Source organism: Channa argus, chromosome 11, assembly GCF_033026475.1.
Source record: "Channa argus isolate prfri chromosome 11, Channa argus male v1.0, whole genome shotgun sequence".
Classification (NCBI taxonomy): Eukaryota; Metazoa; Chordata; class Actinopteri; order Anabantiformes; family Channidae; genus Channa; species Channa argus.
In genome coordinates, this window is record NC_090207.1 from 12523337 (window position 1) to 12550438 (window position 27102).

The 27102-nt window shown below is 37.8% G+C and overlaps 3 protein-coding genes across 6 annotated transcripts; 1 reads left to right on the forward strand and 2 right to left on the reverse strand.

Annotated features, from left to right (window-relative positions):
• Nucleotides 1-42: 42 nt before the first annotated feature.
• naa35 (N-alpha-acetyltransferase 35, NatC auxiliary subunit) lies at nucleotides 43-8811 on the forward strand. Its single transcript, XM_067522181.1, has 22 exons — nucleotides 43-183; nucleotides 2156-2284; nucleotides 2404-2437; nucleotides 2699-2813; nucleotides 2969-3043; nucleotides 3312-3479; nucleotides 3809-3875; nucleotides 4020-4114; nucleotides 4545-4628; nucleotides 4741-4855; nucleotides 5256-5434; nucleotides 5531-5590; nucleotides 5735-5841; nucleotides 6043-6109; nucleotides 6420-6518; nucleotides 6727-6905; nucleotides 6990-7126; nucleotides 7280-7347; nucleotides 7445-7585; nucleotides 7740-7862; nucleotides 8037-8117; nucleotides 8327-8811. The coding sequence occupies exons 2-22, from the start codon at nucleotides 2164-2166 to the stop codon at nucleotides 8384-8386; spliced, it is 2175 nt and encodes a 724-aa protein (XP_067378282.1). The 5' UTR covers nucleotides 43-183; nucleotides 2156-2163; the 3' UTR covers nucleotides 8387-8811.
• A 330-nt stretch (nucleotides 8812-9141) lies between these two features.
• On the reverse strand, nucleotides 9142-10945 carry LOC137136627 (trypsin-like). Its single transcript, XM_067522187.1, has 5 exons — nucleotides 10852-10945; nucleotides 10166-10328; nucleotides 9717-10006; nucleotides 9508-9638; nucleotides 9142-9397 (listed from the first exon to the last, which is right to left on the reverse strand). The coding sequence occupies exons 1-5, from the start codon at nucleotides 10889-10891 to the stop codon at nucleotides 9248-9250; spliced, it is 774 nt and encodes a 257-aa protein (XP_067378288.1). The 5' UTR covers nucleotides 10892-10945; the 3' UTR covers nucleotides 9142-9247.
• An 880-nt stretch (nucleotides 10946-11825) lies between these two features.
• Nucleotides 11826-19593, reverse strand: golm1 (golgi membrane protein 1). 4 transcript variants are annotated; one of them, XM_067522184.1, is made up of 11 exons: nucleotides 19572-19593; nucleotides 17954-18095; nucleotides 17242-17442; nucleotides 17021-17075; nucleotides 16803-16905; nucleotides 16473-16596; nucleotides 15637-15778; nucleotides 15208-15429; nucleotides 14601-14753; nucleotides 14346-14444; nucleotides 11826-14184 (listed from the first exon to the last, which is right to left on the reverse strand). In XM_067522184.1, the coding sequence occupies exons 2-10, from the start codon at nucleotides 18080-18082 to the stop codon at nucleotides 14347-14349; spliced, it is 1227 nt and encodes a 408-aa protein (XP_067378285.1). In that variant the 5' UTR covers nucleotides 18083-18095; nucleotides 19572-19593; the 3' UTR covers nucleotides 11826-14184; nucleotide 14346. The 4 variants fall into 4 exon arrangements, with proteins under 4 accessions (XP_067378285.1, XP_067378287.1, XP_067378283.1 ...); XM_067522186.1 differs by lacking the exon at nucleotides 19572-19593 and adding an exon at nucleotides 19291-19515 and having other exon boundaries at nucleotides 15637-15775; XM_067522182.1 differs by lacking the exon at nucleotides 19572-19593 and adding an exon at nucleotides 19291-19515.
• Nucleotides 19594-27102: the final 7509 nt, after the last annotated feature.

A 27102-nucleotide genomic window follows, 5' to 3' on the forward strand; every position in this document is an offset into this window, starting at 1 on the left:
TTTTTTTTTTTTTTTTACATACACTAGCTAGATTCGAAGTTATAAGGTTTTAATTTGGGACTCGAGCCCCTGCACAATTTATGAGGACTACCTTTCCCAGGGTGCACGTAGTCTATGACGTTAACTTTATGCGTCAGTCTGTATTTCTATTAGCTAGGTGTATGGTTAAACCTGAATATTAAGGTACGTGGTAATTGACAATATATATGTAAATGTGTCACTCTAATAACAATATTTGTGTTTTTTGTACCACAACAAATTGATTAACCTGTTAAATTTAGGCTATTTTGTAGGAAGCATCTGCTTTACCGTTAACAGTTAGCTTGTTAGCACACGGTATCACAAGCGAATTTGACGTTGTTGATAGCTACATAACATTATGAGCTAATAGGATCTTTACATCTCACGTTTTTTTAAAAGCAGATTTTGCATGGGTTCACCTGGAGTAGATTCTGCAACCTGTCTTGACTTTGCTTAAGACTTTAACGCTACATAGATGTTGATGAGAGTGCTGAAATAGCTAAATAAGAAGACAGTGACCCTCTCGTGTATTTGCTTTTTACTCAGTGTGCTTGTCAGTGCCAGTCTGTAGAAAATACATCTACATTCTGTTGAGCCTGTAATTATTTGGCTGCCAAGTGCTTGGATAAAATCTTACTTCCGCGTATTTTTATTATCACATTTATTACTGGCTATAATTGCTAAAGAACAGAATTCAAATGGTGTATAGTTTATTTTTATATTTCACTGCTGTGCTGTAAAACATAATGTGATTCAGTTAAGGATAGTTGGATAAGCCATACACAAATACACATTTTTTCAATAATGCTATGTTCTGGTTTAAAAGACTGAAACTTTACAGTTCACTGAGGTGTGAAATGTACACCTTTTTTTTTAAGGCTCAAACGGAAGCCTCTCAAGACAGCTGACAGACTTTGATGTTAATGCTCTGTTTTTTACCTTAATTGTAAAATACTTCTTTTTCAGCACTTTAGGTTATATAAATATTCATATATAAATATGTGTAAATGATGGAAGGAGGAAAATATGGGCAAGCCTAAGGATTTGTTTGACTTTAATAATGGTAAATGACCTGTTATATAGCGTTTTTATCCAAAGCGTTTTACAATGTTGCTTCTCATTCAACCATTCACACACACACACATACACACTTACACACCTTACCCACTGGACGACTGCCTTACCAACTCAGCTACAGCCAAGGACCAAATTTTGATGGCTAGATTACTAGGTCAGAGAAATTCCAAAACTGCAGCTCATGTGGAGTGTTCTCAGTCTGCAGTGGTAAGAACCCACCCACTGTCCGTCACTTACCTGGGAAAACCACGGCACCATGATGCCCTATGGGATAACAGCAAGCCAGCAAAAGCAGTGTGATGCCTTGGGCAGTATTCAGCTGGGAATCATTGGGTCCTGACAGACACTTTGATATGCACCTTGTTGTACATTGGAATTACCACCCCTTCACAAAAATGATAATCCTTAATGGCAGTGGCCTCTTTTAGCAGAGTAATGCACCCTGCCATACTTCAAAAATGGATCAAGAATGGTTTGAGGAACACAGCAATGAGAACACAGCAATGAGATCGAGGTGATGACTTGCACTCCAAAGTCTCCAGATCTCAGTCCAGTTGAGCTTGTGTGGGATGTGCTGGTTAAGTCTGATCCAACCAACAGCTTAGGGCCAGATACCACAGCATACATTCAGATGTCTATGAGTCCATGCCTCCACGGGTCAGGGCTGTTTTTGGCAAAATACCCTCTTAATACTAGGTGGTGATCATATTGGCTGATCAGTGTGAATGAGGTATTGGTTGATAGAAGAGTTTATTGATGGTAAACTGCTAGTTATATTAACAGTCCACATTAGACTATTGCAACATATATTTCAGTTTAAGGTTTATAAATATGTAATATGTTATGAAACCAGAAGCTAGTTATCAGTCAACAGGTCACAGGGATTTGACCGTAGCATGTTTTTTGAAGAAGAAAATTACAAAGCATTTCCTATTCTACATAAGTTCGTCAAATAATATCTTCTGTTTTTCAATCACATCAAAAGAAATGTTACATATGTTAATAGCTAAAATATCATATTAATCTGAACAGTGGCTTTCTTTGTGTTTGCCTATAGCAGTCACCATGGTTATAAAGTCAACAATTGAAGACGATGATGCTGGCTGGGGGCTGGGAATCCCAGAAAAGATGAAGAACAATGCCAACTGGGTTGATATTACACATGAATTTAAAGGCGCATGCAAAGGTGAAGGCAGTGCTAATAATTGTGTGTGTTGGTCATACAGTACAGTATGTGTGCAGTTATTAAAGGGACTGACCTGTTCCATTATTTCTATTTCCTTCTCGTCGTTCTTTTTTATGCAGAGTTGAACCTTGGAGAATTGCTTCATGACAAGTTGTGAGTATGACAAAATGCTAATTGCCTATTTAAAATACAAAAAAATTATTCTTCCACATAACCCTGGGTGACATAAGTCTACTTACCCTTTAAAAAATACTGACCCCAAATTTTAAATAGTGTTTTAGAGAATTTATGGAAGTCACAAAATAAATTAATTGCAGGTGAACAAAGAATCTTTATCCTTTTTTTGGCGTAAGCAGGTTTGTGTATATGAAAACACATAGAAAACAGAGACTGAACTTTCTGCTGTTCTTGCAGGTTTGGCTTGTTTGAGGCCATGTCAGCTATAGAGATGATGGATCCTAAGATGGATGCAGGAATGATTGGAAACCAGGTCAACAGGAAAGTGCTTAACTTTGAGCAAGCTATCAAGGTACAGTGGTGGTGTACAAGGCAAAGATCAAGTTCTTAATCATTAATAAACATAGATTGGTTTTCTAATGCACAATTTAGCATAATCATAATTATCACATTGTGTTTAATGTTTTTTTTCCATGCAGCTGTATTAATATAATATTTTCAAAATAGGAAGGTGCCATCAAGGTGAAAGACCTTAGTCTTCCCGAACTCATTGGGATCATAGACACATCTTTCTGTTGTTTGGTGAGTTTGAACTTCTTGGCAAGTGAAGGCCCTGTTTCAGCCACAATATTAGGAATTAAATTACCTGGCATATGTTTTTTAGGGACAGCTTGATTTTAAATGAACCATAAAAGTAAAACTGCATTAGAGTAGCTCCCTTCAACAAGCATGTCTGTTGGTTAACCACTCCTGGAATATCCAAAAAGTTTTTTAGACATTCCGTTTTTGAATTTTGGATCAACACCTCTTTTGGAAATTCTGTAACCTACTTCTATGTGTGTCTGTCTAGATCACCTGGCTGGAGGGCCACTCTCTTGCTCAGACTGTGTTCACCTGTCTGTACGTCCATAACCCTGACCTAATTGAGGAGCCAGCTCTCAAAGCCTTTGCTCTGGGCATCCTGAAGGTGTGTGACATTGCCCGAGAGAAAGTCAACAAGGCTGCCGTATTTGAGGAGGTAAAGTTTCTATAGTCTCTATAGTTTCTATAGTGTGTGTGGGAATCTGTGATACTGCACTGTTTAAATCTGCATATACAATAGGAATTAAGATTGCTACTATACTGCATAATTTCAGTTGATGGAAGGTGTTATTTCACAGCAACTGCACATGTGTGGCAATATTTGTGTTCTTGTGTAGGTCTTTAGATTCCCTGTGTTTCATATAATCCTTAGTTTACGTGCTTTGCTTACTACCGTTGTAAACTTTTATTTGAAAACTGGTAAAACTATAATGATTGTGTCATAGCAATGTCTGAATTTGGATTTTTATCTCATGTTTTCTGCAGGAGGATTTTCAAGCCATGACCTATGGCTTCAAGATGGCTAATAATGTTACCGACCTGCGAGTGACTGGTACAAGTTCTGTGTTTTGGCAGTTAATTCTCCAGCTTCATGCATAAATTAGACCCCTAAAGCCATTACAAATTTATAGGGATGTTTCAGAGGAACAAAGATGGCTGATGTCATCTCTCTCTCTTTCATTGTTTATTCTCTCAGGTATGCTGAAAGATGTGGAGGATGAGTTACAGAGGAAAGTTAAGAGCACACGCAGTCGACAGGGTGAGCAGCGAGACCCCGAGGTAGAGCTGGAGGTAAGTCAGATAATTATGTCTGTGAGGTTGTTGCTGCAGATTTGTATGTTCAGCTAAATGCATGTTTTTGGAGTAGAATTTAGACCATCTGGAAGCTGAGCACTAGTTATATCAGAGATATATGATTGCAGTTTTCTGTACACAATACATAACACAGAAAATGTTATAAATCAGATTGTGTCAATGTCCTTTATTAATTATACCTAGTGTGTCCACATTTTAATAAAAAAAAAAAAGCATTGGAAACTCTTCTATTCTCTGCCTGTCTGAGACTGTGGGACTGAAAGTTCAGAATTGTGAGTTGTTTAACCACCAACTACAGGTGGTCAATACCCAAAGGTTTTGAAGACTAGTTTTAAACTGTGTGTATTAATAGTTTAGCATGTTCTTGAGTGCCTGTTTAATGTTCCTCTGTTTTTCTTTCCCTCAGCATCAGCAGTGCTTGGCACTATTCAATAGAATCAAGTTTACACGCATTCTACTGACTGCACTGATTGCCTTTACCAAAAAAGAGGTGAAGCACATACCACACCCTTCAGACAAGGACAGTTACTCTATGACATATCTTTTGAAATTAGTTTTAGTTTTCAAGCTTGCAAACATTTTTTTGCTTGTATCTTTATTAGACCAGCTCAGTTGGCGAGGCTCAGAAGCTTGTGGCTCAGGCAGCTGACCTCTTATCAGCCATTCATTCCAGTATTCAACACGGCATCCAGTCTCAGAATGACACTACTAAAGGAGGTAACTCGCACACATACAAACATTTTATCTATCAAGTCAAGTGCATGGTTTGACTTGAGTTTACAAATTAGTAGCTATAAGGCATTACTCACAAACACTTACCCACATACCGCTCATGCTTTGGGCATCAGACTCGCATACAATTGCACATGCATAATACACATTCTTGCTTTCCACCAAGTTAAATTGCTGTCTGTGTAACCTAGACAGATACACTACTCTGCACACTAGCTGTATGTCCCTTAACTCAACAAAGCTTAACAAATAGTGCAAAAACATTTCTGTTTAAAAATATTCAAACTTCCTCCACACTAAAAAAAAAAAATTACTTTATAATAAATTGATAATAAAAAGTGAGCTGTATTTATATATTGTTTTTTTCCAACTGTAAATGCTGCAGACCACCCCATCATGATGGGCTTTGAGCCCCTGGTCAACCAGAGACTGCTGCCACCTACCTTTCCTCGCTATGCAAAGATTATCAAACGGGACGACATGGTGGCTTACTTTAGCAAACTCATAGAACGCATCAAGACTGTCTGTGACGTGATCAACACCACAAACCTGCATGGCATACTGGTATGTCCAGATGATTCAAAACACAGTTATGCATGAAGAAAAATGACCATATGAAAGATGATATTGACTTGAAAATTGTGTTTACGGCTTTGCCAGGACTTCTTCTGTGAGTTCAGTGAGCAGTCTCCATGTGTGCTCTCCAGATCCCTACTACAAGTGAGTTAGTTGTCATTTTGATCCATACATGTGAGGAGTCACTATTTTTGCGCTCTAGCACCTACAGTTTAGATAAATGGTATACAAAGGTATAACAAAAGCCCAGTGCATGAAACCTAAGCAGTTTCTTTTCTGTGATTACAGACAACGTTCCTGATAGATAATAAGAAAGTGTTTGGCACCCACCTGATGCAGGACATGATTAAAGATGCTCTCAGATACTTTGTCAGCCCTCCAGTCCTTTCCTACAAGTAAGTGTGTATTGGTAAAATGACCTCAAGTAACTCTTAAGATTTAATTCATTTAAGGATTTGTGTCAGTGGTTGATTTTGTGTCAGCCAAAACATTTTATGTTTTGTTTGTCTTGAGCAAACTTATTTTGTCTTGTGCTAAACTGTCCTAATCTTGTTGTGTCTCTCTGTTTGCCCCTGTTTCCCCCTGTTTCTCTTCAGATGTTGTCTGTTCAACAACCACCAGGCCAAGGACTACATTGACTCCTTTGTTACACACTGTTCCAGGGTATGTTGACCTTTAAAGTCTATACATCTGGTGCACTTGAATACCTCAGTTCTGTCCATTTAACAGCTGCTTTCCCTTCAGCAAAAACGTAATATTAAATTAAAAGTAATTTGTTCAGGTGAAGAGAGAAAACATTGCTGCATTAGAGTCACAAGTGGCTGAAGTATCTACTGGTAGTTTAAACTGACAGTTTTTCTGTAATAGAATTTATTTGTTCTCATATTTTATATGGTATGTATGTAACACTGGAAATGTAGGCTAATCTGTGCTAATGTGTTCCCATGTGCGTGTCTCATTATTCTTTCTATAGCCATTTTGCAGTCTGATTCAGATCCACGGACACAACCGAGCTCGGCAGAGGGACAAACTGGGTCATATTCTTGAAGAGTTTGCCACACTGCAGGATGAGGTAAACTGCAGTTGTTCCCTCTCCCCCCCCCCCCGTTTGTTTTCCCCCTATTTTTTTCCTAAATTGTTTAAGCACAATACTACTGTTTTTTGTGCCACATAAATTATGCAGAATTTCCACTGGGAACATTTAAATAATATATCAATTAGGCTATGACGCCTGTGTTTCTTTTCCACCCAATCTGAGGACAGTTGTGATTTATCTGCAGGCAGAGAAAGTGGATGCAGCACTGCATAGCCTGCTGATGAAACTTGAGCCTCAACGACAGCATCTAGCCTGTCTTGGCACCTGGATTCTCTACCATAACCTGAGGATCATGATCCAGTACCTGCTGAGTGGCTTTGAACTGGAGCTTTACAGCATGCATGAATATTACTACATATACTGGTAACAAAATGTTTGTTTATTGCTATTTGAGTTCAGGCACACAACATCAGAGCGCACCATGAATAAATGTGTTTATGACTGCAGGTACCTGTCAGAGTTTCTTTACGCATGGCTGATGTCTACCCTAAGCAGAGCAGACTCCTCTCAGATGGCAGAGGAGCGTATTTTGGAGGAGCAGCTGAAAGGACGGAGCAGCAAAAAAACCAAGAAGAAGAAAAAAGGTACACCTTGTTGTATTGCCTTTCTCTGCAGCTGATTGTAACTGAGTGTATGACCACAGCTTAGGTCTAAAAAGCTACTTTTCCATGTAGGGGTGGTGTCTTCCTGTAGTGGAAAGAACAGATGCTAATGTTATGCTTGGGATTTTTTTGTAGTTCGCCCACTCAGCAAGGAGATTACTATGAGTCAAGCATATCAGAACATGTGCGCTGGCATGTATAAGGTAAGAAGGACATCAGTTAAAAGAGATGCACTGTGACCCCTGTTCACCACTTTAACAAGCTGAGGTATAATCTGTTCTTTCTCTGCCTCTGAATCAGACTATGGTAGCTTTGGATATGGATGGTAAGGTACGTAAGCCTCAGTTTGAGCTGGACAGTGAGCAAGTACGCTATGAGCATCGCTTTGCCCCCTTCAACAGTGTGGTCACCCCCCCACCCGTTCACTACATCCAATTCAAGGTACTGTTTGTCTATGTGGGTGTAATTAATTTAGGGGTCATTAAATGCTGTGAGCTCTTCTTGCTATTATTTCATTGTTTTGTGCTTATTAATTTCTCTGCTCTTTCCTCTTTGTTTCTGCACTTGCTGACTTTGCTCCTCTTGCCCAACCCAGGAAATGTCAGATCTGAAGAAGTACAATCCTCCACCAGGCTCGGCCGACCTTTATCTGGCTGCCAGCAAACATTTTCAGCAGGCCAAGCTCATCTTAGAAAATGTGCCCAGCCCAGACCCTGAGGTCAGGAAACGGAATTATTGTAAAATAATTGCATGTTCCTACACTTAACAATTCGATAGCCATGTAGCATATGAGCTTTAGTTGGAAATTTTTTCAACCTTCAACTCAAGTTAGTTTTTAAATTTTTCCTTTATTCTCAACTATCATTTACCAGTTATTATTGATTCATAATAGGTGAATCGTATCCTGAAGGTAGCCAAACCCAACATTGTAGTCATGAAGCTCCTGGCTGGAGGGCACAAGAAGGAGACCAAGGTAACAAAATAAACATATTGCCTTACTTATCTGGTTCTTTAAATACATCATAAAGTAGTGAATTGTTTGAGTTTCATTAGCTATGACACACACGTTTATATTTTAAGTGAATGGTGCATTATAGGGTGGAGATTTAATGTTAGGCTTATCTTGCTGTTCTCTATTATGAAATGGTTAATAAGTCAAATACCATGTTTCTTTATTTCTAGGTCCTCCCAGAGTTTGACTTCTCAGCTCACAAATACTTTCCTGTGGTCAAGATCATCTGATTCTAATCTACACCACAGAATGAGTGTCTCATCAGCCAGGGTCAGCTGTAAAGGCCGTACCTTCACCTGAGCAAGTGCAATGGCCCTGATCCAGTCCATGTCTGAAATGTGCGTGAGCGTGTGAGTGTGAGTGATGCACCTGTAATTAAGTGTTTGATACACAATTGTTTTTTTTTTTTTCACCTGAATGAGAGATGTGATACAAGAAAATAAAGCAGAAAAATCACAAGTGGACCTAATGTGTGACAATGTCCACGTGTGTGTGTGTGTGTGTGTGTAAGCGCAAGTCAGACTAATTGAGGTGCTTCTGTGCGAACTGACAAATGGAATCCATTTTTTTATAAGCTCCAAAGTGGTCTTTCAAAGGCTTCTAAAGATTGGTGGAATGATAATGGGTGCATACCATTAAATCATATAAAACATTACTGTGTCTTTGAGCATGTCTGAATAGTTGGTATCTTGTTCTTCTTTCTGTTTTATGAACTGAACTCAAAGCTAACTTTTGTGAAGTGTGAACAATGGACAGCAGCAGTTTTATGCATATAATGCTCACATTGGAAGATATTGATTTGTATTGGGATTAGGACAGGACAACGTTCATGATTCTGTAAATGTGGCATCAAGTTGCATGCCGTTAAATCCTAAAGTATGAAAAAGTAGCAGTTTGACATTGGGAAAGTTAAGATTTTAATCATCGGAATTTTAAAACACATTTTACAGAGGAAAGGACCTTATTCACTGCTTTTTCAAACCAATACAGCACTCAAGAACACAATGTGAACAGAATGTGTTGTGACTGTCTTCCTTAATTAATTAATTTTGAATACATGTGCCATTTCTGAATTAACCTGTGAGGTTTACTCATGGGTTGGCCCGAATGGTTTCCTGAATCCACTTCCTGTAGTAACAGATATCCAGCATTACAACTGTACTTACACACGTATCAACAGGGTTGCTTACAATAATCCCATGTAAGAGATTTTTGTATTCCACCGCTGAGCCTGCATCGCCCTGGAAGAGAAAGGTCACAATTGGGATTATTTTCCATATTTTATCATCACACAAAGGAGTAAAACACAAAAGTTTTAAAAAGGCTATATCAAAGAAAACCATTTGCTTACAAAGCAGGTCTCCACACCGGACCTAAAGGCACACATGGTAGTGGTTTCATCACTGAAGTAGTTACTATTTGGTTTATCATTTTCACCACATTTGATGATTTCTGTGCTGGCACACTTCAAGCTGTTGGCAGCTTTTGAGGATTTAAAAACAAGCCATTAGAAAAGTGTTTATTTTAAAATAGTTAATCTACATTAGTCCTGTGTCTCACCAGTCCCTCCGGCCTTTTTGGCTCCCCAGCCTCCAATCTGAACCTGTTTGCTCTCCTCTGGTTTAGTACACCCTTCAGGGGGAAGCTGAATGGTGGGAACTTTAGCAGACATGTCCTGATTCAGCTTTATGAGCATGATGTCATGGGCCTTCCCGTCCTCACCTTTGTAGGTAAATTGTTGTTTAGTGTTAATGTCTTGCTCAGTGACTTTAGATGATCCTTTCAAAAAAGACCATATTTTTTTATACATTGGCAGATCACTGTTTACAGCAAGCTTCACTTTCACCATCCTGCAAAACAAACGAGAACATACTGTATTATTGTCAGGAGACTGAACCAAAAACAGTGCTGTTCCATTGATTATCACAATTACATGTAAAACATAATTTTTTTTCTGTCAATTTTTATTATAAAGAGCTGCATTGCATAGGAAGCTGAATGTAACCTACTGTTCTGCACAATGAGAAGCAGTGAGAACCCAGCGGGTGTTGAGTAGGGAACCTCCGCAGGACTTCCCCCCTTGCAAAGACATTATCTCGACATGATACTGCCTTTCTGTGCCACAAGTTTTACTACCGACAATCCTCTTCTCAATGGAACCTAATGCTGCACCTGAAATATGGAAGCAAAGCAGATGCTGTGTGAAACAACAGCTTTCTTCTCACTTTTAGGTGTAAAATCACAAAGCATCCGTCAGACAGCTAGAGAAGACAAAACACGTCTAGCTGAAGATGAAGAATGCAGCTCATCGAGCTGCTTGGCTTTGCAGAATCAAGTCATCTCAGATTCAATTCATGTAGCAGCATTTTATCAGTGTTACCTGACCAGGGTTTCCAAAGTACAGTTACAGGAAAAGAGACACACCATTTGAGGATTGGGTCATCCTTCTTTAGCATGTCTTCAAGGCAATAAAAACCACCTGTTCTGTTACTTACCTTAAACATTCTTCTAGGCAATAAACCTCTACCTGACCCCTTAGGTAGGTTCCCACACATTATACCCCCATCATCTTTCTCCCTGTACACATTCATACCCCCCACAAAATATCTGTTAAGGACTCACTGTGATTCATCTGTCACAATTCCAACGAAAACGCTAATGTGTGGTAGACGGAGGACAGAAAAGCACAACTTACCAGCAAAAACCAAACCAAGTACTAAGCAAAGCTTCATCATGGTTCCTTTGGATGCAGGTCGTGTCAGGTGGCTCTCCGGCTGGCAATTCCCCTTTTTATATCGACTAACAAATTTTGTGGTTTCCTTTTTAATGGCTTTCTGGGACATTGAGACTATTGTACCAGAAAGCTCTTCTGCAGCTCTATCATCCTTATCATGTATCTGATATGGTATACGGTAATTATGATAACTGTTAGGGAAAGACAAGGAAACTACTGAGACCCATGTAAAACTCATTTGATCCTTTGAAGTGTAAGCCACATCAGAGCACATTTGTTTTAATATTCACATCAAGTTCTGCATCAATATATGATTGGGGTAATATGCAGTTTATTGTATTTTAAAATAATTTGTTATGTGTAGTTAACCTTAATTTCAGAAGTATTGTATTTACCACATACCGTTTTGTATTTGTTGTCATCTATTCAAACTCATAAACAGCTTAACTATTTATCTGGTGATGTAATGCTATTAAGGCATCAGCAAACTGTTGCCAAGTTATTATATATAGATTTTTTATTTCAGGCTATAACTTATAAAACTTATTTTGTTTAATTTACAGTTGGATAAAAAAAATGCACCCCTTTATTTTAAAATGGCGAAAACAGTATATTAAAGTAACATTAGCTCTGCTTCACTATGTATTAAATATTATGCTGATGGATAATGTTTTTGGTCATTTTGCCATTTATAAAAAAGGGTGATGCAAACCTTTGCATATCGTACAATCGTGTTCAGGTATCATTTCTGACTGTTCATCTTTTTCGTATTTGCTTATCTACTGAAATACACCTGGATAGTCAAAAGTGATGCTGCATATTTAAAATATGTTCAGTATGTATTGTATACCACTAGTGTGAATATGAATGCAATTAACCCTATTTCTTCTATTGATCTTAAAATGTATAACAAATATAGTAACAGTTACACCAAACAAACAAGAAACAGACACCTTTATAGTGGTAATAAAATCTTTTCTCTGTATTCATTAAAGCCTCTGAATATTTAAACCTTTCACACAACTGTTCAGCAGAATAAAACACAAGTTAAATTTTAAACCAATGAAATTGACAAAGTTATTCCAATTTATAAAAATCATAAATCATACTTCTACAGGTACACCAACGTGTATTTCTGAAAATATGTTTTACACAAATAGGCGGACAGCTTTCTGACAAAACACTAGTTCAAGCTCTACAGAGTCAGACAGTAAATAACAAATTAGAAAATAAAGTTACATAAATTAAAAAAACATCTTAGGAATATTTTACGAGAATGACACAGAAAGGCAAAGAAAAGGGTTAATGTCCATTAACAGGACAGGCGGTGTAGGACTGGTTCTGGAACTGTGCAGTTGTTCCAGCAAAAGATAAAGAAAAATGTAACCCCCCTCCTCTTAATGTCCTTTAGTTCCTATGTAGCTTAGATTCTCTGATAACGTAAGCATTAATGCTTCCTCAACACTCATTTCCTACATTTTTGAAAAAGACATTGTTCAAATGAAACATTTAATGACAAACTTGCACTAAAACACTGTTCCCAAAACCTTAAAGCCTACCTGTGTGGTCAGGCACTTTGTGAAGCCACAAAACACAATCAAATTCATTCTAGTCTGCTAAGCATAAAATAACAAAAGGAAATGTAAATTAATGATAGTATCCCAACATTTCTAATGTATCCGTAAGCAGTTCAAGGACTCGACTATTAAGTCACACCAGTGTTTTCATGGCTGCATCTTTAAATTTACTGGATTCAGAATATGTTAGGAAACGTCAGACCAGTCTTAACTTGTATAACTTGTTTGTTGGGACAAACAGAGAAGTAACCAAGCTTTAATTATAGCTTAAATTTTGTAGCTGAGGAAGTCAGAAATCAAACAGACGGGAGACAATTCGGTGGTCCAATTTCAGTTCTCTGCTGCAAATCTGATCTTGTAATTGCTTGAGGTGAAGCTGAACTGTATGTATACTAGAACAAACGTATCACAACCACCTGCAGTCTGTAATCAAACAGAGGATAGATGGGCAGATAGGCAAATGGCAACCTCTGATGACATCACGATGTATCATGTAAATTATGGCAAGTACAACTACAAATTAGTGAATAACTATGAGTAACTAGTCATATTTCCTTCTAAATAAAACAGATACTTGGAAAACTTCAAAAATAATCTGTATAAAACACAAAACAACAAAATAACATAGACATAACTACCTTTTTGTGTTTTTTGATGCTCAATAGTTAATGTGTTGTGCTCACATGCAATTTACAGTACAGATTTAAATTAAGCAGACTTATACTTCTAATTCTAGTACAGCAATTCAGTAGTTCACATCTACTTGATTGCAAAGGCCTTAAAGCACATCAACACACTGTTCCAGCTTCAAGGAAATGTCCTTCATAATGTAACAGCTATACTCAGAAATCACTATCAGCATTGTCAATAAAAAAAAACTGTCCTCTAGATTCAGCAGTAAGAAGACAATTTACACAACATAAAATCACAAACCTCTGAGCAGGTAAACATAAAGCACAGCTTTAAATCCTACTGACTATAATGGAAACACTGGTGTGTGTGTGTCTGTGTGTGTGTGCGTGCAACATGTCAAAATAGGTTACAATATGTGGTTCTAAAAAAATGTGTCCATACTATTCTAATTTAAAACTGCTTTGTAAAATGTACAGTTGTAGAAATTATTTAATTAAGGCATTGTGTAATATGCTGTTGAACTTCTGAGAGAAGGGGTCTGTGCGGGAGGGGCCTTAGATGGAGGAGTTCTGAGATTGGGTTCACTCAGATGAGTTACACGTACTACAGTATTTGACATCTTGTAACCTGGACATTATTATCACTTCTATTGTATTCAAGTTAAAATCATTATGAAGTGAAAAAAAACAGAAATTACATAATTAAAACTGACCCAAATTTTGAGAGGGTCTCATAAGAAGAAACCTTCTGTTTACTTGCCTTACATTGCATTTTTCAGTCAAGTTTGAACTGGAAATGAAGCTAAAAATATTCCTATTCAAGCGAAAGAAAATAATCCTAACTTATAAAATGCCTTAAAAAACAAATAAAATCAGATGTCCAAATTGTAATAACCACGACAACAGACTTGTGCTCATTAAATTAGCCACCCAATGGAATCACAAGTCTTTCATCTGTTGTTTTTTTGTGCCTTTACTGCGTTGGGTGGACTGCATTGATGTGTATTATATTGTCCCATTGTGCTGACGTGTAAAAGAGGACCTGCTTCTTGAAGTGCTTGGCAGAATCCTGTCCAACTCCAGGCCTGCAAGAAAAAAAAAATTAATTAACAGAAAACATCATTAATGCTCACAAATAAATTCTGTTACAGATTTAAGCAATGGGGTATGCAAAACGTTTTTTATGTTTTTTGTAAAAAAGCTGGTAACGGTCAGTGAAGACATCTGTGTGCTTCTCAGTGTTTACCTTAGTTCTGAGCAAGCGCAGCTTGTTTGTCTGCTTCAAACTCCCCTTCATTCTCATCATCTCCAATATAATCAGCCAGCTCCTCCTCCATGTCCTTGTCTGATAAACAGTTCATTTAGGCTATTAACATTAACACTTTTGGCCTTCAAATAGTCAACTACGCTGAACTAAACCACAAAATGGGGACTTATTTACCCATGCAGTCTCTCGATGCACACAAACCTTTTCTGTTTTACTCTATTTAAACACACATACCTGTATTTTCAGCCCGTTTATTCTGTTTCTCCAAATCAACTCCACCCACAGCTTGTTCATCTGCATCATACTCATCTGGCTCCTCCAATTTCTGACCAACAGGGGTTTCATCTGCTTTTCCCTGGCCAATCAGCATGCCTTCCATGCCAGGGTCTGTTTTGGGAAAAAACTCCTGTTTAATTTTGAAAAATTTGCACAACCTTCTTAATTGCTGCTATTAAGCGAATGAGGAAAACAAGACCAAATGTTACCAGTCTTTCTCAACTGTGTTACACACTAGGAAGGTTGTATAAATACAAGCTAAAGCAAATGTTTCAGCTATACATGATCTATAAATATACATATATACACATGATTGCCTTGCTGAAAGACAATATTTAATAACTTTTGGACCAAGGACTTTACTGCTGCAATAATAAATCTTTTATTCCATCATCTTTTTCCTTATGGCCAATCTTGATCTTGAGCTGCTGTGAAGTACAGTTCAATTCCATAAAAATCTTTTTTTAAGCTCAGTTTTGCTATAACATGGTTCAGACATGACAGCACTGAATCAGCTGTTTGATAGGAAAACACATGTACTGGTGATCTAATTGGGAGTTCTCACCTTCAGTCGGAGCACCCTCTTCATGAGCATCCATCAGATCCACCTCCTCGGTCAGATTGTTCTTCAGAAGTTTACTGGCCTCCGCTTCACCCTCGTGTGCTTTGACAGCTCCCTCTTGTGGTGGCAAGGTGTCAGGTTTGACTGCAGCAGCAGAGGGAACAGGTTGGGACTCTAATTTAGAGAGATCCCTGTCAGGAGACAGGTTCACTGGAGCATTATAACCTGGAAAATAAGAAAGCAAAATGCATGTACAGTGGGACTGTGTACACTTGTTAATGCATGTGCATTAAAAGTAAAGACACCTAAAATGAAACTGCTCTGAACATACTACATTATGCATCCACATCATTATTGTGTCACTGCAGGCGTTCATGTGTTAATTTTCAGTTAAGTAGACTTAGCCACCAGAAGTCCATGTTTTTCTTTTACCTTTGCCTACAATGGTCTGCAGTTCAGGCAACTCATTTTCTTTTGGCTGAGAGAGGCTCAGGGTCTGGCTAACAACAGTTGCTTCAGTCCCAGTCATAACTTGATTATTTTCTTTGACTCCTTCATCCACTGCATTTTCCTGCTGAGGCATAAACATAAACAGCTATTAGAGTTATCTTAGCTTATCTTAGCTTATGTATTGGTACCACCAAACCATAAACTTTGTCTATGCAGGAACAGTGAGGCCCACTAGTCCTGCATTTCTAATTTTGCTGCTTCAACAGGTACAAGCACCGGCAACTTAGGTTTTACCCTTCCATGTAAGCAGATGACCAAAAGCATATGAGCATTTTACAGTATTGTGATGCTCTCTCAAAATGATTCAGACTCAAGCAAAGGTATCTGCACTGTGTAGATGATTACATCTGAGCAACATGTTTTACAGATGGGACAAAATGCTATGGTAGAGGAGAAACAGGGGGACTCGCAAAGTACTGTTACACTTGGGTGCAAAAGTTTGCGACCCCTTATCTTAAAATGGCAAAAAGAATAAAAAAATATATTTTTTATATGCCATTTCTATATAAGGAAATGCAATTTGAACCTTAAAGATCTATAAATCTGCTATAATAAAGTAACAATTATTGGTGTCCAGGCAGTGAGTTAGAAAGCCTGTTGGTACAAAGGAATACAGGGATTTAGACAAATTTCAAAACCATGGCACAGTTAGGTTGGATCCGCAGACCTTCTAGCTGTGTGGTGGCAGTGCTTACCACTGTGCTGCAGGTACTGCCCTGGACATATCCCCTGAAAAAACAAAAACAAAAACACCTTACTTGTGAAGAGACATGTTGAGGAGGGATGAACTTCTCCATTTTCTTCTGAACTTCAAGTTTAGCAGCAGCCACTCTCTCATCACACAGTTCCTTCTGTGACAGAACCTGGGTGTTACAATGGGTCCTACACATGCACAAACACACACAGGCACAGACACACACACATTAACCAGAATGATAATAATATTAATTTACTAGATAATAGTGAGTTGTGGTCAATTATCTTTATCAAGAAGGGTACATTTAACATTAATCCTCATCCTCTTAATGATAAATAATAAACATAATAAATAAATAATAAACATAATTGTCCAAAGAATAGTTTCTTACATGTCATAAGTGAGTTTGTTGCTAAGGGTGTTGATGTTGCCTTGGCAACTGTGCAGCTCCTTCTGAAGCTTCCCCAGGTCATCATTTAGCTGATTCAACTGACCTAAGGTACAAACACACAAGATATTAAAGGGCCACATAGCAGTTAAATTATCTATTTTTTTATATGGACCTCCATTGGCTGTTTAAAAAAAAAAAAGGGAAATATGAATATTTACTTTTGAGTTCCTGTATGGTTTTGGTGGTGGAGGAAATGTTCTGCTGCAGTATGACCTAGAAACAAAAACACAACATTCACTGCTTTGGAGATTGTATATTTTTCCCTTCAGTTTAGTGCCATCCCCAACAGTGAGCAAGCCCTGTGGTTATACCCACAACAGTTTAACATGCATTCTTTAAATTTGCCCGCATTTATACTCCCTTTGGTGGTTGTGTGCACCTTCTCTTGGCTGCAGGTGTTCTGGGCTCCTTCCAGCTGTCTCTTGTAGAGGCTTTCTATGTAGCCAATCTGCTCCTTCTGTCTCTCGATCTCGGTCTTCTGTTTCTGAATCTCCTCCTGAAACTCAATCTTCTTCTTCTCTGCTGCACCTCGCTCTTCTGTTCCACGTCGTACCTGGCCCTCCAACTCATATAGCTTAGTCTATATTACATACATAAAAAAAAGGATTAAAATGATTTACTCCTTTTTAATATATTAATGTATGCTGTATAATATATAACAGTAAAGAACACAGGTAATAAGAACAAAATAAGCATGTGCAGTGAAAAATGGTTCTGACAAAAACTTGAATTATAATCACACAATCTAATGCACATTATATTAATGCACATATTATTAGGAGTTTAAAAAAAACATCACCAATGGTACAAACGTTTCCAAAAAAAAGAAACGTTTGACTGTGCCTAGTAGGTTCCTATTCAATATTGCAAAATAACAAGTCCTTAAGTTGCGTTAGCTTTGACAGTGTCTTGCGTTAGGTATGTGTCAAAATAAGACATTGCTATTCTTAAAGTTGTAGAAGGAAATTGCATTAATGTGACAAAAAAGCCCTTCCAAAACCAATGATGGCGTTAAATTGTAAATGAATTCAACAATAACTAGATAATTAATACGGTTTGAAAACCACACACACACAAATACAGGAACCTACCTGTAAGTCTAGGTTACGGGAGCTTGAAACCCAGTAGTTGAAGCCCAGAACCAGAATACAAGCAATCAGAGCGCCAACCATTAGAGGAGGTGATCTTCCTCCACGACGCCCATTCCCAAGGCCGCCCATAACTTTCTACAGACTGGAGACACACAAACTATAGTATCCAGAAATTCTATAATTGAAAGTTTTAGACAAGTGTTTTATGTCTGTGAATCCTGAATTGCATCTACAATTTGAATTAAATCAGCTGACTTGAAATACATTTTTGCTTACAATATGGCTAAGGTCCTTAAATAAGCGTACAGGTGGCAGTAAGCTACTTGTCCTAGCAAGTTAATGTTAGGAAGTTCATGACATTGGTATAAGGAGAAACAGAGTAAGAACAAACTAAAGAAAACGTTATCTGATCATACAGACATAGTATAGATCAACAGCTTACAGCTTGTCCCTTCAGGGGTCACCTCATTCAAACGAAGTAGCTATTTTGATATAGGGAAGTGATTTAGGGAAGTCAAAGAAAGGTCTGATGGCATTTATGTACATGTACAACCCAAAATAAAACCACAAGAAGCAGGTTCAAAATCATTAATCACCCTTTAACAGATCATCCCCATGGACCCACTGATGTATAAACACAACAACCAATCAGCCATACAAAGATTCAAAGTACGGTGTAAAGCTTCGTCTTCACTGGTTTTTCTAACTAGTATGTTTAGCCTTGGGTTCCTTCTATCATGCAAACCCTTGTTTTCAGACAGCAGATAGTGATTCACTTTGTAGATTCATTCGTGCATTTTACTTACACGTTTCTCAGAGAGTGGCTCACTAGAGTCAGAATCCCGGACCAGCCCAAGATGCTATACTAGCAGTGGGAAAAGACGGGGAAATCTTGACTTAGCTATCAAATCAAAGTCCAGGCCTGGAAGGAGGTTCTAGTTATCTTAACCGTACTTGGTAACACCAGTAACCGGACTGACCCTTCTCTATCAAACGCGATATTACACGGCTAACCTTAGCCGACTCGCCTGCTATAAATTGATCCGTAATATACAGGTCAGGAGTGAGCTTGGCTGTGTTACAGCCAGCGCTATCGCGTTGGTACTATGTTTGCTGTTAAAAGGCACCACTTCGGTAGAAGCTTGAAGAAGATACATTAGAATGTATTTACAACAACCGAAACGACATAGACAAATCATGAATCGGCGCTGCCCCTACGCTACGTTGCAAGCTGGCTAACACCGTCAGCCACAAAGATTAGCTTGTCCTCAGTTGCCATTAGCTTTACGTTGACAGTTCAGCAGCTAATGCACTGAGCAGTCACACCGTCCACTTACCCAGGAGCCTTGAGACTCTCAAAGCAGGAATTAAATGTTAGCCAGATGTGGAGTGATACTTCGTAATATAGCTTATTGGTCGATTTTGTAACAATGCTCCGGCTAGTCACAGCGCGTTATCATTACTTCGTTAACGTTAGCTTGTGTCCATTGTTGTCAATACAAACTGAAGTCTCTTTAGCGTTACTGAGCCTCTCTGGGACAGTCGAGTGCTGCCTCCGCTTGCTGTGGGAAAAATGCCTTTTTCAGTATAACATCACTATCAACCACCGTTTTAGTACCTTTTTGTTCAAATGTGCTCATGTAACAGGGGTTTGTGGAGTAAAATCATCTTACTTCTCACTAGCCGTTTTTTCTGCAGGAGAATCGACGTTATTTCAAACTAACAGTCTGATAAGTTGACTGGTGGCTCAACAACTGATTACAAGATATATTGATTACCAAGAGCAATGGAGGGCAGCAAGGATATCGTCATCTTTATGAATGAACATAAAATACCTTATCTGAAAGAAATATTGTTTTAGATTTATTTTATTTTATTTATTTATAATTTTGTCCCAGAGTAAAGTCGGGTATGCATATGTTATAAATAGGCAGTTATCAATCCTCAGTCTTCAAGGACCCCTGCTCTGCTCTGTAAGTGCACAGTGCTGATAAACTGCATAATATGTTCTCAGTCAGAAGCTGCAACAGTTTGTTTCGGATGAAGGTGGGGTGGGGGAAGACAAAGGTGGCCGTAGCTGTTGGAAAGGCAGTGGTTCAATCCCCGGTCCAGCACTTTGACACCTGGCTAAGTGTTAAAGTGTCCTTGGGCAAGACACCAAAGCCCAAGTTGCTCCTGGTGGGTCAGGGGAGCAGCATTCTACAAATTCATTCACACACACCATTGTGAATGAATTTGTAGAGTGCTTTTATCTAAAGCACAATATAGGTGGCCATTTACCATCATTTGAATGACAAACACCCATTTAGAGATGCCGAGCTCTTTGCATAAGCCTGTTACATGAATCAGTGGAGATACACAAGCCATTATTAGATAAAAAAAATCATTTAATTTCCATTTCCTGAGAATCATTTAAAAAATATACCTTTAAGTTCTTTGTTTGATACCCAGCATTTTTTATCATTTGGTTTTTATATCTTTAGTCGATCAAACATCCTTAAAAATGCACCCAGCTCTACATCTGTTCTGGTGAATGAGAGAACTGAGAATAACAATTAGAAAATACATTATATGTGTCTTCCGTTGCTGCCTTCTTAGTTGCCATTTGTGCTAATTTGAAATACGTTATGTCCAACGGGTAACTATGGGATGACGACAGCCAATAAACACACAGGGCCTCTGTAGCCTAGCAACAGCACCAGAAGGAAGAGGCCCCAAGTGTTGGCAGCTGTAATAGAGATCATCTCGAGCTCTGTCCTGCACAAGTTTTACAAATACATATATCAATAAACTGGCACAAAACCAATGTGAAGAGTAGTAGACAAACAAGTTTTACATTCTTTTGGGCCTGTCAGTTAATAATGGTACATCTGACTCACTGTGGGAGTTTCCACTGTGGGTGAGCAACAACATAGATGAGCAGAGAGATGAAGATAAAGAGGTAGGTGCCATAAAAGATTGCATTTTCAATAAGAGCAGTTTTAATCTTTCCAACTCTGAAGAAAGCTCCTGACTGTGCATATGACTGCATAAAGGGCAACAGCAGCCTGTACATTCAGAAACACACACAAATAAAGAGTGAAAACACAGTTGTCTTTATACCAAAAAGGTGGAACATGTGCCATTATAGTCGGAGTTGGGGCACGTGAGTGATAGAACTACACCAAGTAAAAAACTGGGGGGACCAGTATACAACTCAGGAGCAGTGTAAATAAACACACAGCTCTCCTCACAGATAGATATAAAAAAAGAAAAACACAAACAAAGTCACATTGTGAGGATCCTGTTTTTACACAGAGAGAATCCTAGCAACAATATATTAAAATGACAGAAACTTTTAACAGCAACACGGTTTCATACCATGCAGACATTCAGTGGCAGGATGAAGATAATGAGGAAGCACAGATACCAGGACAGCAGTGTCCCCAGCAGAACCATCCATTGCTGCTTCCACGATTCTCCAAGAAGAAGACAAGTACAACCACAACTGCCAGTGCAGCACCACTCATAGTGAACAGACAGTGTTAGAGAGAAAGGAGGAAAACTTGTTGGATTTCAAGTCGTATCAAGTGCAAGTAGAAGTACCGGTTGAAATTCTTTACTCGAATTGAAGTACAAACGCATATGATCTAAAACTTTAGATCAAAGTACAAAAGTATTCCACTAAGAAACAGTGTATTAGAAATAGTACTCAATTTGATGTTCTTGATAATATTAATGTACGCGTCTAGCCCAGGGAAAAAACGCACAGGTGGTTGATCATGTTAAACTTTAAATGTGAAACAGTGATCAACGGTTTATAATTGCATAATGCCATAAAGCATTATGCAATTATGGACTTACAGATAAAAGGTATATGTGACGATAAACTGATCACCAACCGCTTTGAACAATGATCAGTACTATAATACACTGTGACAGTGGTACATAACATAGTTCCAATTTATTATCTTATTCAGGTTTACACATTTATGATAAGACACAGAAAGTTTTACAGATGTATAGTATATTAAGGTTTAATAGGATCCATACACTACATTCATTCTCGTGGCTCAAGGAGTAGAGCATCGGATTGGGAAACAAAACTCATGTCAAATCAACGTGTGGAACACGTTCTGCTGTGAAGGGGCAAGCCCCCTGAAGGGACAAGCCATTGATTTTTCACACTATGTTTATTAAATGACAGACTTTTCATCCAGTTGTTGAACTAAAAAGCTTAAACTAATTAGTTTCTAGTCCCCAGCTCCCCTGTAGTTCGAGGGTTAGCAAATACTAGTACATGGTTCAGCACTATGTGTGCTACACTAATTCACAGTAAAAGCAAATAATTCAACATAATAATTGAACATAACATGACTTTAACAGTTCATGTCTAAACAAACCTCTATCTATTTTTCAAAATAATTGCAAAAGTGATGCTGTGAAGATGAAAAGAGTTAGCGTACTGACACTAACATTTCCTGTCTTAATATATTCTCAAATGTCCATTCTGTGGTGTGAACATGAGGCAACGAGAAAGCAAAATGAAGCTTCATGGATCCTTAAAAATATATCTGTCATGAGCACTTTGGATGTGCCTTTTTTTTTAAATTACGTCCAATAATTGAATAAAATATGAATAAAATAAAGAAAAAAAATTAACATCTTCGAAACATCTTGAATCGATATCAGTTTTCAAGGAATAGCCACACATATGGGTCATCAGTAAACAGTGGACCCAGTACACTGAAGCAAGCAGCTCGGTGTTCCAGTAAAAAATCCACCTGGCTCAGGACATCCAGACACAGAAGCTCCAAAAGATTCAGACAAATAGACCAGTCTTGAGGTGCTCTAGGTACACCCAGTACATCTATCCAAACTGATCCAAAAATGTCCAGAGATTCTGTCCAGTCCTCAAGAAGATTGTCTACCCTCTCCATCGAGTTTAGAGATCTGTTTAGGATTCAAATGTCTGTCATGAATCCTAAAAAATATATTTACTCTTTAAAACGTCAGATGAGTAGTTTATGTGTTGGGCCACTGACCTCGTCTGATTGCTCTGTAACATTACCCCTCTCTGTCTGCAGCTTGTCTAGTTCCCCCAATCCAAACAGTTTCAGTGCAGATAAAATCTGGCAGGTGCTTAGTGAGGCCATCTGTCAGCCTAGATTCTCCTCTTAACCCTTTCCTTCTCTCTGTCTGCCTGTCTCTCTCAATCTCTGTCTCTCTTTCTGGGATTAGAATAACAAGCTGTATAGATATTTAAGACATAATGCCCTTTGTATCAATCAAGCAAACTTTATTTAGGCAGGTTCATGTAATTCAAAATGCTTCAGAGATGAATGGCAAGCTAATAGCGAGAATTTAAGTTTAATACACACAATGTAATGTGATAATAAGACAAAACAGATAAAACATTTATAATTATGTGGGAGTCAAACATGGATCAAATAAAATTAATTAATGAAAACAGGAAAAATTAAAACCATGCTAACAAGGTGGGTTTTCAGCTGTTACTTTCAACTGTTTCCTTCATGTGCCGTAGAGCATAAAGATGCCTCCCCAAAACTTTTTTGTCCTGTGTTTTGGTAAAGACTAGAGGAGAGAAAATTACAATAGTCCAGTTATTTGAATATAAAGTGTGCAATAGTCTCTCTGCATCCAATGAGAGTTGGAAATGGACAATTAAATTCTGAGATAATAAAATGCAAATTTGTTGAGCCAATGTGGGCCTTGAACTGCTGGCCCGATGCCCCAAAGAGTTACATTTTGTGACTAGTTTCTCCCTTTGAGCCAAAACTACAACTCAAAGAGTGGTTTTCTTTTGGTTACTCTGTAAATTTATTTTGAGATGAAGGAGCTGACGTATAAAATACATGTACAAATAGCATCAATTGTTAATTCCTCATCGGTCACATAGAGTTGAGTTTTATTCTCAGAGCTTTGGAAAGAGATGTAATACTGCCTGGTAAAACAAAACATATTTAAAAAGAACAATCTTTGTTTAAAAGTAGAGGCCTTAAGTCTGTTCTTGGGGAAACCCGCAGGTTGTCTTATAGGTTTTTGGGGAACGATTAGTCGATACAGTTAACAGGCAAACCAGTTAAACTCGGCCATTCAAGGTGCTCGTCCAGTCTATAAAGAAATTTAGTGATAAACTGTGCCAAAGGCTGCACTCAGATCATTTAGCACCAAGATGGAGTTTACTAGCATTTAATCTGCTCTTATCAACACTCTTTACTTGGATTGTTGCAGTATAGGAAACCAAACAGGTCTGTAGTTGCCTTAAAGAAAGGAGAAAGTAAACACCAAGCAGCAGAGAGTGACTTTTGATTGTCAGGACCTCTTCAGATGCTGGATTAAAACTATTACAAAAAGTGAGTTTGTATGGAACTTCAACTGTATTGTCTCAATAAAGTCTTGTGTATGTAGCCCAATAGAATAAATTCCCACAAGGTGCTGTATTATATCTGTCCTTAGACTCTTAAATCTCACTGATAACATAGCTCATGTTGATGTAGATCAATCATTAACTTGTCTAATATTAGAAACTGGTCCACCGCTATGGTGGGTTTAAATTTACACCACTAGATGGAGTTAATGCATTTGTCCTTAAATATTTCAGTTTAACAATGTGGAGATTACCAGATGAAGCTTGTTCACAAACTTCAACATAGATGTGAGTCTAATACTTGGCCAAAAATTAACAAATGAAATGTTAAGTTTATTTGTATTTAGTCAATACAAGCAATATAACCAACATAAAAAGATTATATACTATTATTTCAGGACATACATTTATTTTAAGAACTGAAGGATTTTAAATTTATATTTTATTCTATTTATTCATGTTTATTTTTTCAAGTTTTTGTAATCCGTTTATGTTTATAAAGCACTGTGTAAATACATTTTTGCTTACTCAATTACTAAATAAGAACACATTACTACATGAAGATTGGATGACAATTGCACATCTGCTGTTGAGGGTAATGATAATGATCCATAATATTATGATGACTTCAGTCATGCAGCCATGATTCTACAAAGACATATGTCATCCGTCAGAGCAAAACAATAATTACACAGAGGTTATTTGCAACACAAAGTGGGAAAAAAACCTTTCCAGTTGCTCATCTCAAGATTCAGACACACACGGCTTAAAGGTGATGAGGAGGAAACCAAGCTGTGTTTCGGTGAGAGACAAATTGTCTGTCCTTTTTTTCTTCTCTTTTTTCTCTTGCCATTGATCACTGTTATCCTTCATTAATGAAGCAACAGGCTTCTGTTTATGATACAAAGGAAAAGGTGTCATATTGAAATCTCTGAGAACCTCGAATAAATCCTAACAAAACATGTTCAGGTTACTGGTCACTCCCCTTGGCACCTCCAGGTTGTGATTACTTGGAAACTCTATCCTCGTACCACATAGCCTTATGCTATCAGTATCCCGTAAAGCTACTACTATTTGCTACTTTCAACCATTTCTGTGAAACAAGGTTTATCTTTATTTTGTGTTGTAACAACTTCAGATTTTGTTGTCGCTTTCTGGGAAAAGTCAGAATTATATTTTATAAGCAATCTAACAATAAAGGAAGAACTTTGATATGTTACAAAAATGGCTACTAACGTGTAATACGCAACCTTTTCTCTTGTTTGGCATTTGGTTGTTAAAAAGCAGTTGTTAATTTCTAGTGAAATTTTAAAAGAATTCATTTTAATTTTGAAGGATTTGGGTGTTGTCAATCTTTGTAAAACAATCACTGAAAATAATCGTATCTCATCATAGAACTTCGTCATCAGATTTTCTCGTGACTTCCAGAATTATATAGTTTGGCCAAAAAAGTGTATCATCTGTGCATATGCTGTAAGTCAATGTTCACTTACCATATTTGTTTTCTTTCTCTTATCTTGAGATCTCAACATAATTTTTTTGCATCCACAATATCAGGGTCATTAAAAAATAAAGAACAAGAAAATATGAAGCAGAAATTCAGTAGCTAATAAAAGCAGCAAGGGAGTGGAGCACTCAAGCATGACACAATCTTTTTTTTAATGCTATGATCTTGAAGTAATATCATGCAAGCCATGTGTGGAAACAATGATTCAGAGATGCATCCAGCTTAATAAGTGTGCAAAGTTCTCCCTCTTTCCAAAGCCGATTAATCAATAGCGCATCATATGACATTTTTGCTTATGATATGATGCAAATTGATAAGTTGTGATTAACATCATCATATTGAGAAAATAATTTTTTAATTATTCCATATGACTCATCATATTATCAAACTTAAATGAAATTTTGCAAATTATGCAAACTACTATTCCTGTACACTTTGAATTTCTTCCTCTCTTGTTTCAGGGAATGGGACAAAGGAAAGCCAACAACTGTTTTCTGTCTTCCATACTTCGACTTTGTCAAATATTTTCTCATTGGATTTATACATTGATGTGTAAGTAATTTAATGTTGCATCTGGTAAAAGTAATTCTGACATCTTTCTGGGTAGCTCCACAATATAACCACATAATTTCTTAGTTGTAGAAGTAGCCTCACCATGGTTTTCAACTGTTTATAAACAGTACTCAAGTACTTTCAGTACTAAATTTCCTTTTTGCCACTGAAGATATGTTTAAGTTCTTGAGAGCATGACAAATGATTTTTTCATATATAAAGTTACAGTATAGTCCCCATTTGTTTGTTATTTTAAGGGTGTCAAATTTAGCTCTTTGCTCTGTTACATAAAATAGTCGCTTATGGTAAATTCAGTAAGTGGTGTGTAACAGCGTTGATTTCTTGTTTGCAGTTGGGGGAAGTAGGTTTTCCTGAGTTGTAAACTGTCTCTCAGACGGCTACAGGTTCTGAGCATCTAAACATCTTAGGTGTCTCTCTCTGCCTTTAATCACCTTTTCCCCCTCTGACTTCAGACCTATTCCCTGTGTGTCTATCATCTCATCTCCCATGCCCCCCATTACCCACCGACATCACTACTCTTCATCACTGCATCCAAACAACCAGCCACTGGGACTACATCCAATGTGGCCTCATTCAGATCAGTGAGAAACTGTGTGTGAACAGCATCATCTCCCATCATGTCCACTAAACAACAGCTACGAGCGCGCTGAGACCCCTGGGTTTGAAGTCTGTAACATTTGATCCATGGGAAACCCTCAT